The following is a 12,042-nucleotide window of genomic DNA, read 5'->3' on the forward strand; positions in this document are numbered from 1 at the left end:
TTTCTATGGTTTGAATAATATTATTCATATCATTTTCCTAATCCCCAATGATATGTGACATTTTCGTAAAAAGTAGAATCCAGTTTTAGAATCAGAATTTTGTTCACTCATCCCTGGAGTAGTGTCCTGCCAAATCTACTAGTCCGAAGTTGAAAGTTACTTGGCTCGACCATATATTTCAGCTTTGGTTTGCATTTTGTGTTTACCTGCGTTAACCTGGTTGTTTCAACTCCTGTAGGGATTCCAGGCGAGTGTCCGTCCCCAGCAAACGATGATGGTCGAGGCAACCAAATTGATCAGGTGGTCAGGCTCTGTGACTTGGTTGATAGTGTGGATCGTTGCTCACAATAACGATCACTGGATTGTTTGGTCCAGACTTGATTATTTACAGGCTGTCGTCAGATAGCTGGAATATTGCAGTGTTGTGTTAAAAAACAAACAAAATTAAAAACTTTTTTTCCTAATAAGGGAGGTTGGTAGACTTATTTCTTAGAACTACTACCGTATTCGACGTAATAAGCTCCCCGCTCTAATAAGCGCCCACAGCGATATTTGCTGATATATTGGCAAGTGAACAAGCCCAATTAGCATCCCTTCTGACTGACCAATGTACACAAGACTTATTTATTCGGAAAAAACGCACACGTGTGTTATACGCACCCTTATTTATGGGCAATTAAATTCTGGAAAAATCTGTCTTACATAAACATTTCAGGCTGTCAGCATACACCACGAAATTTATCTTTCAACTATGTTTTTTTTTCACCAAAATAATATTCTAATAAGAGCTCCCTATTTCTAATTTTGAGAACGCCCTGCTCACTTATTACATCAAATACGTTGTATCTTATATATGGGAGAGGTGCTGTAAAGCCAGCAGTAATAACTTTTTATGTTTGTTCTTTGTTTTATCAGTGAATATCATTGGAAAAAAGACATCAAAGTAGGTTGAAATTAAAAAATATAAACAAATTTATTGTGTTATGAGAGGGTTCATAGACTATATGTTACTTGAGAGAAACAATTTCATGCATGCTGAGAAAGAAATATTGAAACCAAAGTGTTCCATTTATTTGTTGGTGAGTATATGACCATGCTGAATGCATAATAGCAGTTTGGGGAAGCCGTTTCGAGGAGGTTTCAATGCCACTACAAGTCCGACATGTTTCTCCCTCCCTCCAGGGTTTAAGCCTAGCAGTTTGCATGTAGGCACGTGTAGATACACAAATTTTTCTTATCATGGTAATTGATGTTGAATTCAACAGTAGGGGGTAGGAGAATGAAAAATTGCTTATATCCCGCAATAAAATTGGTTAGAAATGCTTGCAAACGTATCTGGAGAGCACTTAAAGTCGGCTGTAGGACCAGTCAACCAATAAGGCTGTGGGTAGGTAGCGTGGCGGAGGAAGCACTTGCACAACACATGTTGGTTGGTTTGTTGTTTGACGCCGCACTCAGCAATATTCCAGCTAGAAGACGGCGGTCTGTAAATAATCGAGTCTGGACCAGACAATCCAGTGATTAATATCATGAGCATCAATCCACACAATTGGGATATTTTGACATGCATCAACCATGTCAGCGAGCCTGAATTGCAAGACTGGTGTACAATACCTTATGGTTATAAGAAGAAATTCAGAGATTGATTAGATTAAACAATGGCTTGAGCATGTTGATGAGTTGTGTTCACACTCGGTGAGAGTTTGTTTAAAACCATATATGTTCTTCTTTTAGAAGGACTTTGTCTTGGTACATGATCTCATGATATGATGCATGTATCCATAATTTTCTGATCGCTGAACAGATATTTTAAATGGTTGAATCATTACTCTGAGGTTCAGTCCAATGATAGTCCATGCAGTAGGCGCTGGTTTCAGCAGTGAGCTTTCTGAAGAGGTTGGGGGCGGTGGGATAAATTGTCACACGGAAGGCCATGGTACAATGTGTGATGCCAATTTCTGGCGTCCTCTGCCATGATATTGCTGGAATATTGTTGATAACGGTGTATAACCCAACTCACTCTCCCACATGGAAGGGGATGGACTTTCTGAAACGAGTCCTTGTTCCCGGGTCTGGAGCCATTTCTGCCTGGAAATAAATGCTGTAAATAGTGTTCTATGTGAAAATGAGGCCTTGTCGTGTAAATAGGTAATCCTTAACAGCTAGATTGGTATTGATCATTAAATTAAGTTACCTGACCGGGTTAGAATTGGTCCCCAGCAAAATATGCTGGTCCTAAGAGGCGACTAAATGGCTGGGGTGGTCAGGCTCGGTGACATAGTCACATGTCATTGTACCCTGAAGACGTGGATTGTAGCTCAAAATATCAATCACTGGATTATCTGGTCTTCACTCCATTATATGCAGACTGTGATCATATGGCTGGAATATTGCCAAGTGTGGCGTTTAACAACAAACCTAACGCCAGACAAGCAAAAAATAGGGTATGAATAACTGCAATTAATTTTTGCGAGGCTGCGAAATTAACGCGAGCCAAGCCCCCCTTTAAAGACTAACTGCCAGAGTGGTCTAAGTCAGTAACTGTGTGAATTCATTCATGAGTCTTCTACTGCATCTTTACTTCTGCTTCAACGATGTCGGAATATTTGTGCATGTTTTAAATTCATTAAAAAACAAAATGACTGGTGCTATCTGTCGCTCTTGTTGTGAGGTGCTGTTGTGTGGCGCTGTTGTGTGGCGCTGTTGTGTGGCGCTGTTGTGTGACCCTGTTACAATGTGCTGTTGTGAGATGCTGTTGTGTGGCCCTGTTACAATGTGCTGTTGTGTGGCCCTGTTACGATGTGCTGTTGTGAGGTGCTCTCGATGAATCGATGCTCATTATATCAATCACTGCATTGTCTGGTCAAGATTATTTACTGACAACTGTCATATGGCTGGAATATTGCTAAGTGCAGCCTTAGGCAAAAACCAAACAATTATTAACATTTATACACCCTATAATAAGCAGGAGACACCATAGCAATTGCTGAGACACGCTGCTAATCATGCTAATATGATTTATATTCCACTTCATATGCGACACAGTATGACAGAAATTATGTGTGACAATTCAGTCTCCCTGTAGCCATGGGAAAGTGCATTAACACACACTGACTTAAACAAGTTGAAACTTAGTTGCTAGCAGGCTACATTGAGACCAGCTGAGTTGGTGATATGGTAGTGTATGCCACTCTTTTTGCACATTCATTAAGCTGTATTTATTCATGCTTATTGTGTAATGGCACAGCAAGATTGCTTCTAATAGGCCGTGGTATCTTGACCTGGAGGCTTTGGTTTCATTATATGGTAATAGTAATAGTAGTTCCTGAAGCACTTGTTCCCTGGTGCTGCCTCCCAGGATGCTCCAGCTTCAAGATGCAGTGGAACATTGGTTTCTAGTCTCCGCTAGTTTAGGCACCATTTGGAAGATAATGACTCCGATTACACCGTATGCAAATTTCAACCAATGGTATTGTATTCATTTTTGTCTACTTTACATCAGAGGAAGTCCATACCAATGCTGTTAGTGGTATAAACCAGTGTGTTATGAAGAGGCTATGCCTGTATTTCTAATCATAATTATAATGACTTTTTGTTGAAGGGGTGGATTTTGTTGCTTGAAATGGCCTTGCATGTGGATTATTGATACTTTTGAATAATATCATGGTTCAGTTTACTTGTTAATATTTTTGTGGTGGTTACTAAAATCTGCATTTACATGTGAGCAACACTTTGTGGTTATCTCCATCACTGCGTCAAGGCTAGGCTGGTCTTCCTGGATATGCTAATGCAAGCTATTATCGGTGTAGATGGTGACGAAATTGGCTTGTTATCAGACAGGCAGACTGTGGAATCTGCGGACATGTTTGACCTGGTTGTGGGGAGACTGCATCTGGATCTCAACCTGGCCTCCCTCCTCCTTCAACCAGCAGCTGACGAACCGCGCAGCCATCTTGCTTTCTGCCGAGGTGGCAGCTGTGTCCTAGACTTGCTGGGGCTTGCTTGCACACTACTTTCACACTACTTGCTTGCTTGTGAAGGTCTTTGGAGCTGACTGTACTCATGGCCGAAGCAGTAGTTTGTTGTCAGCTATGGTTCTTCAAAGGTCCTGCTGTTTTGCTGTCAAATGAATATGATTGTCTTCAGTGTCGAATCTCACTCACTTAAGTCATGATGTGCTGGAGAACGTTGTTGATTGTGGTCAGCCTCACTTTTGTATAAGTATCTGATTGCCTTGTTTTGTTTGGTTGTTTAATGCCGCTCTCAGCAATATTCCAGCAAAATGATGGCAGTCTGTAAATAATTGAGTTTCGACAAGACAATCCAGTGATTGACATCATGAGCATCGATCTACGCAATTGGGATACGATGTCATACATCAACCAAGTCAGTGGGTCATAAAACTACATTCACTCACCCCTTCACAGTTCACAAGATATTTTTCATAGGGATGATTTTATCTTTCCATGTTGCACAAAAATGATTATTATGATGATGTCAAGTGTATATCTAAATAGAATAATATCTGATTGTCCCTTGTGAAGTCCATTTCTGGTGTTATCTCGTGATATTGCTGGAATATTGCTAGAATATTGCTAAAAGTGGCATAAAACCATATTCACTCACTCACTCTGATTGTCCCTACAGTAGAGTAGTATATTTAACCCCTGAATGACCTGTTATATCAGTTATTGCTAAGGGCAAATTGTCAGTTGGTCCTGGACTGCTGTGGTTAATGCTGAACATGACATATGAATGTCCTGAATCCAGATTATCTGCACTGTTACTTGCCTACTGTTGATGCTCCTGCAACAGCTGTAGTGTACACTTGCCAAGGCTCTTATACCACCATCCTGGTGATTTAAGGCATGGCATTCCGGGTTTGTACTTCATATACTACTCAAAAGAAGTTAAGGATCACCTGATTCTTCCATATTGCAATAGTTAATCTCTCTTGCAATGACAGATTAACATTACCAATATGAAAGAATCGGGTGATCCTTAACTTCTTTTGAGTAGTATATGTCTCATCTGGAATTTTCCTAGACTTACACAAGTCTCTAAGGCAATAATTATTAGTTTAAATGGTAATTTCTAGATTATGTCAATGATAAGAACAAGTTGTTCCTTTTAGAGACAGGAGTACTGTCCACATATCTAGACTTGCCTATTTGTAGGATAGAATCACTACACATAGAATTGGTCTTCAGCTACCCATGGTTATTATATGGGGTGACCAGTGGGATCGGGTGGTCAGACTCGCTGACTTGGTTGATGCATGTCATTGTATCCCAATCGCGTGGATCGATGCTCATGATGTCAATCACTGGATTGTCTGTAACAGACTTTATTATTTAATGACTGTCGTTGCATAACTGGAATATTGCTGTGTGCAAGAAGGACAACAAAAAGAACCACTGCATGACAAGGGAGGTGATTAAGTGTTCTTGGGGACTGGTATTATGTCTAAAGTCTATCCCATTATAGAACTGAAATTTTCTGATGATACTGTTTATTTTTTATTATTTTTGTCAAAGGTGATTTGTATTTCCTTGATTAAAAGACTAAAATAGATTAATAAAGCTTTCATACCAAGTCTTATATTACTGAAATGGAAGCAGTACTGATAATCCTCTGATATAAATGGACAAAAAATATCTTTCCAAACTTTAAACCAGAACTTCTTTATTTCAATTTTCGGTCACAAAAAATGTAAACTCTATCTCACTTTATGTTGTCGATCCTTGAGATTGTTTAATAGTGTCGGAATATGAAGCAGTTACATCAGAGTTCCCTAAATAAACATTGCTCCTCCTCCGAAATGGGGATTCCAGGGCTGGTGTGGCCTCAGTGAGAGGTGACAGCAGGCTGGGAGAGTCTGGACCATCTGCTGACTGGCAGATTGTAGGAGGAGGATTATGTGTCATCAAAACATTGCCCAAGTGCATTGATTTTCAAAGACATTCGTGATTCTAGGCAGAATAGAACCCTGGGCCATTCCACGAAGTGATCATAGCTTTACGATTGTCGTAAGTATATGATATAGTATGGGAGTTGTGATAGTCTCAGTGCTACGACTGTCGTAAGTCTATGTTCAAGTTTCTGGTTTCTATACCTGTCTCCCCCCTATCCAGGTTGAAATGAGAATGGGTCTCCAGAGACCATGCTTGTGTTTTGGTTGAGGATTCAGTGGCATTTCATTTCCATTGAGGCTTGATGGTTCTTGTCTAAAAGGGGGCACGGGTGGCCCAGTCGTCTAAGGCGCCACGATTCGCGGTGCAGAGTTGCGACCCTTGGGCATGCCAGAAATCTGTGATTCGGGTTTCGAATCCTTGTTCACCCAAATTATGTTTCTAGGTTTTTCAGCACCATACCAGTCCTTGTGGGTTTCACTGAAATGGTAAACGTCTGAGACCTGCATCACTTCAGGCTTTCCTCCCACATTAAGCTGACATGCCGCGATTGACTGGAATACTGTTAAAAGCAAAGTTAAACCAAACTCAGTCACTTTTCTAAAACTATTACTATTGAACCGTAAACATTTAATTTGGAGAATACAGTCGAACCTCGTCATCTCAAACACCGTTATCATGAATGTACGCGAATGTCTGGCAGTTGATGGGTACCCAGTAGGATGAGATGAGATGGCAATGTGGTCGTTAATCTTCTAGCGCCTAACAGGCAGCTTGGGTTGTATACTCCCCAGGGAGCTGAGAATGATTGTTGAGTGGACACTGATCCCGTGACCGGGGTAATAATAGCTCTTTGAGCATGCCCCTGTGTGGTGTGCAAATATGCGCAATATACGTAAATGGCAGATTATAATTATTATCTTCTTGGAAGTTACGACATGGTCATGCTAGGTTCATGATAATGGGATTCGACTGTATTTCCTTGCCTTGAGTAACCTGCGCCTGTCGCAAGAGTTGACTTAAATGGACCCGATGATAGACTTTGTACCATGTTGGAGACGGATGGTGTTCATGCTGTCAACCACTGGTTTGTGTTGGCCAGAGTCAGCTATTTACAGGCTGTCATGATGTAACTTAAATGGAGTGTTGCGTAGCCAAGTGGTTAAAGTATTTGCTCATCACGCCAAGTGCCTGGGTTTAATGCCCAGATATTAGGTGCAATGCATGAAGTCCATTCATGGTGTCCCTACTGTGATATTGCTGGCACATTGCTTAACGCTACTCCCTCGGTATAGCTGAATATTGATAGGATTGTTGAAGTGGAACGCCAATTCGAAGGAACAAATCGGTGTGTAGTACTCGCCCGATTCACACGGCGATCTTCGCGCTATGATTGTCGTAAGTCTATGTTAAAGCCTTGGAGGTGCAATCGTCTTGGCGCTAAGATCGCTTTGTGGAGTGGGCCCCAGACTTGCTAGGCCCCCTTGTAGTGGCTGTCCTGCTGGCGCTGATGATGGGTTGCCCTCCACTAGTACAATACTCAACATTGGTAGATGTTTTATGACTGTCAGTGTAGCATAGATCGATTGATGACTTGCCCTAACGAGATTAGCGACATGACCGAACGTAGACTAATCACTAAGAAGAAGACATTTTACGAGCAAAACAAGAACCTATCTTCTCCACCCTGGGAATAGAAGTGTGGCCATATTGCATTGCTAACTTGGACAGCGTCTGCTGGTACTCCAAACTCTATTGGCTTCCACAGCAGACCAATGTACTCAACTTTCAAAAAGTAATCCTTGCAGGATTCTAACATGGCCAAGAGACCACATGTTACATGAGTCATCGGATTTTGACTTGATGGACACATGTGGAATGTTTTTTTAAGATTTCTTTTTTTAAATTGAAGGTGTGGTGTGAACAGATATGATGTTTGTCAGGAATGCATGCACCAGAATTCTGCTTCTAGAATGCGGGTGGTAGTGAATGGGTGAGTGAGTCATCGTGTATGAGAATGAGTGAGTGAGTCATCGTGTATGAGAATGAGTGAGTGAGTGAGTCATCATTTGTGAGAATGAGTGAGTGAGTGAGTCAGTCAGCAGCGACATACAAACTCCCAAGTCACCGAGACTGACCACTCGGAGGTTGCTGGGGACATGCATTCTAATCCGGAATCCCCACCAATCGTTTGTACGTGTCACAAGCAATAGCTACTGGGACCTTTCATGGGTTCCAAAGGAAATGAATAAATTGAAACAAGACGCTGATTTTTATTTTATAAGTTTTGTATATTTTGCTGTTCCCTTGCATACTTTCATCAGAAACATTCTGTCAGTGGGGTATAAATGTCATTTCATCCTACTCGGACATTAATGGACAATAAATGACACGGGTCATAGAATACAGGATTCGTTACTAATCTAACATTGAGTTCCAGAAATGAAGTATCTTATTTAAAAATTTGGATCTACCAAATAGTTATATCTAAATAAAGCCCAGAACAATGATTAATTCGTTTTAATTTAGTCTCTGGGAAACAGACCAGTTTGGTCACATGGCTTCCCTCTGAGTTTACTGTGTGTGGCAACTTACTTCAAATTTCAAATGAAATTCCTTTTTGAAAACAGGGTTTTGAATCAAGTTTGTAAGGCAAATTTGAAAAAGTTTAAATTTTATGTACATTAAGATAGAATTTTTTTGATCATGTAATTGTTTGCTTGAAAATGTTAAATGCAGAACTTGTATGATGAATGGAACTTTGTCTTTGTTCAAAATAGATGGAAGATTGTTATAATTAATGTGGATTGTAAAAAGTGAAAAAAGCAGTCACTGGAAACAACATGATGTTTTTGCTGAGGAACACAATGGTATGATTAACTATTTAATAATAGAATAGGGAATTTATCTTGGGCAGTGTTAAAGGAATGCTGTTTATTCAAACTCTCATAATGACAGTAGTCTCGAAGAGAAAAATATGTTAAATTTGTCGGCCTTGTTGTTGAAGTAGGAGAGGCAGAGGACTTGCATCATCGGTGTTTACACAACTTAATTCCATGGCTAAACTTTCACACCTGAGCCATTGGTAGGCAAACATAGCGCGTGAAACGCTGCGTAAGGCACACCGCTATTGGAGACATGCGAGGCAAAAGGTCATGAACAATTCTGCAAATCACACAGTTAGGCAAGGCTGGAGATAATCTCCCCTCCACAGCCCTTTCATGGACACCCCCTTCGTGGACACCCGAATTTTACAGCATTTCAAGAAAAGCTTAAGGATTTTGTGTCATTTTTATTCCAATGTGGTGGTTTATGGTATAGCACTATATTGAGGGAGGTTGACACAGTCTCCTACCGTCCTCTTTGTTAGAGAGATCTGTGTACACTCAGGTCTTCTCCTGCCATTCAGGCCTCCCCGAACCTAAGTAAATACGGGAGCCCACAGCCACTCCATCCAGCTGCAGAGAAATGCTTGCGTGACTTATCGCACTATGGTATAAGCCGTAGCTCCAGGCTAGGTGATACGCTTGACATATCTACCTAGTTGTCGCAGGTAGCTTGTATCGAATGGACGTATTGCCACCACCTGTGGATATTATACCAGACTGAGGGATATGAGTTGCATGTACAACCAGTGGGACCGTTACGGGCGATGTCATCCCAGATATGGGGTAAGATTTGATAGTTTGGTTGTCATTTTGAAACTTTATTTGGGAATTATTTTGAATGTTTGGTGCTGAAAGAAGTCTTTGGCATACACTGTTGGAGAGACTTTCGCCATTGCTGAGATTTTCGGGTTGCTTAGCTTGAATGTTTCGACACAACTTTTCTCTGATTGTTCTGTGGAGAGTTGTTAGGTTTATGACTCTGGAAGTTGAGGTTATTTTAACTTTGATCAGGTTCACTCTTCATGGTTGTCATATTTTGTTTCCTGATTCTACGGGGAATGATTTTTCGATGTAAACTTTTAGGATCAGTTTGTATGAGATATAAAATTTGACACCGGACAATTTGTTTTGACAGTGGAGGTATGAGAAATGTGAATGGTTGGTAAGTTTAGACATATGGGAGACAGCTATTTCAAAACTAATAGATCCTTAAAAAGGAGGTCTCAACTTGGATATGTAATGTGGTGTTGGTGAGAGATATGACACGGCAAATCACTACAGTAATCTTGTATCAGCACGAGTGTGACAGTGTTTTGCTGTAATCTGTCACAACAAGTAACACGTATACAGCCATGTAGACAATGCGTTCAGCTCTCTCATGGGTGTACAAGGTGGTGTACAGGGTAGAAATAGTCTTTGTAGTCGCACAGATCTTCAGGCTATTTCGGCTGGCTGTTGCATGAAATTTAATAATGTTATATCTGTAAGTTTTACCTCAAGTTTAATGCAATATTTGTTCAATTTAACATGTAAAGGAGTTTTGGAATCCTGGAAAATTCCTTGAATTTTAGTTACTGTTTCTGAGGCCTGGAAAAGTTTTGGAAAATGCGAAAGTCTTTGAAAAGTCATGAAAAACTTTTATTTTACAAGCAGTAATATATTTCTGGTGATATATCAAGGGAAATGGGTGTTTTCCATGTTATTCTGAGTTAGCGCTTCCCAATGTTTGTGATTTTGTTGTGATTCTTATTCATTTAATTGTTATGGAAAACAGTCCAAATACCCTGGACAAGACATGAAAAAGTCTTGGAAAGTTGTGAGGCTTATGGTGTATGGACCCTGGTTTAAATGGTTAGTTATTTTATCCCAAAAGTAGACATGGCGTTCACTCTCTTGTATTTCAATTTTAATGAGGAAGAAATAGTATATGTCATCACACGATCATCCTGCTATTTCAGCCTAGTCACATGAACATAATTATGTTTTATCTATTTTTTGCCTCAAATTAATTTATTTCATTCTAAATTTTAAACATACAAGGACATTTGTTTGTACCCATAATTTGATATCTAGAATTTGAAACATTAACTTTGTTTAAATACCAGTTGTTTTGTGGTTACTGTTTTACCGATAGAAAGAAGTAATGATGCCTTTAATGGTTGCAGGGAAGTAAAAAAATGTATAGGTTTTGTTGTCACAATGTACTTGAATATCAGGTTTGTCATAGAAGTCTTCATCGAGCACCTGTACGAGAATGAATACCTCTAGATAGTATTACAGGTATGGCGGGCGACACAGGTGTGATGTCAACGGGTCAGATTAGGAAAACCATTTACGTGAATAAATATTTCAAACATTTGTAATATAAACTGTACACCATTTTGAATGCTATGCATGGCTGCTTAATATGAAATGATATAATGATTCGTGAAAAAAACGGTTGTTTAAAAAATCCATTTATGATAATGTGTATGTTGAGTGCAGGACACTAAATGTTTCAATTCAAAGTATCATAGCATTGGTTGAATGGGGATGAAATTTCAAAAATAGCTGTATTGTAGAAAATAATTGTTTTGCATGTGTGATTTGGTGAGTTGTTTTCAGTTGGTTGAATAACAGTATGTTTACAATAGAGTTGTTTCCTGTCTACATTGTCCTAAGTTTCAGTCCGAACTTTAAGTTTATAATGTGTCTAAAAGACAGCTTTCCGAAATATGAGGTTTTGCAGCCTCTGAATCAATGATTAAGGTCAGCACGGTACAGGTGGCGATACAAGAGGGTTGTATCTATCCTCCAAATGAAGTGGAAGACACTGTGGCTGTGAGGTAGACGCGATTGTTGAATGCGGTCCAGGGCCTAACACAGGTGTGCTGTCATAGCCACAAGGCTTCTCATAGAACACCAAGTAATCTGTCACCTATGCCATGAGCTTGTCTCGTCCTTTCTCGTACACTGCCTACCTGTACGCTACGACAGCCGACCTGTGTGCGACGATGCAAGCCCTCATGACAAGCTTCGGTATATCCTGATTTGTTCTCTTGGCATTTATACAACTAAAATAAAGTTTTAAGACCACCCAATTCCTTTATTATATTACCATAGTTAATCTGTCGTGGAGATTAACTATAGTAATGTGAAAGAATCTAGTTGTCCTCAACCAGTGTTTGAAATTAAAAAAACATTTGCAAGGCTGCCATCAGGACCCATAGACTTCTTTCTCTGACTAAACTTTCCATGCCCTC

At 40.0% G+C, this 12,042-nt stretch overlaps 1 protein-coding gene across 10 annotated transcripts in view; it reads left to right on the top strand.

The window, feature by feature from the left end:
* The window catches only part of LOC124131248 (transcription factor 12-like), a 151,574-nt gene that overhangs the window by 15,757 nt on the left and 123,775 nt on the right, over nt 1–12,042 (top strand). The window contains exon 1 of one of the 10 annotated variants that reach the window (XM_046494377.2): nt 9,111–9,583. The exons of the other annotated variants lie outside the window; for them this stretch is intronic. Coding sequence (XP_046350333.1) covers nt 9,527–9,583 — 57 coding nt within the window. The 5' untranslated portion in view covers nt 9,111–9,526. Of the gene's footprint in view, nt 1–9,110; nt 9,584–12,042 lie in introns of those variants that run through there. 10 annotated transcript variants of the gene reach the window in all.

The sequence above is a fragment of the Haliotis rufescens genome, unplaced genomic scaffold (assembly GCF_023055435.1).
Source record: "Haliotis rufescens isolate VD_foot unplaced genomic scaffold, xgHalRufe1.0.p SCAF_14, whole genome shotgun sequence".
Classification (NCBI taxonomy): domain Eukaryota; kingdom Metazoa; phylum Mollusca; class Gastropoda; order Lepetellida; family Haliotidae; genus Haliotis; species Haliotis rufescens.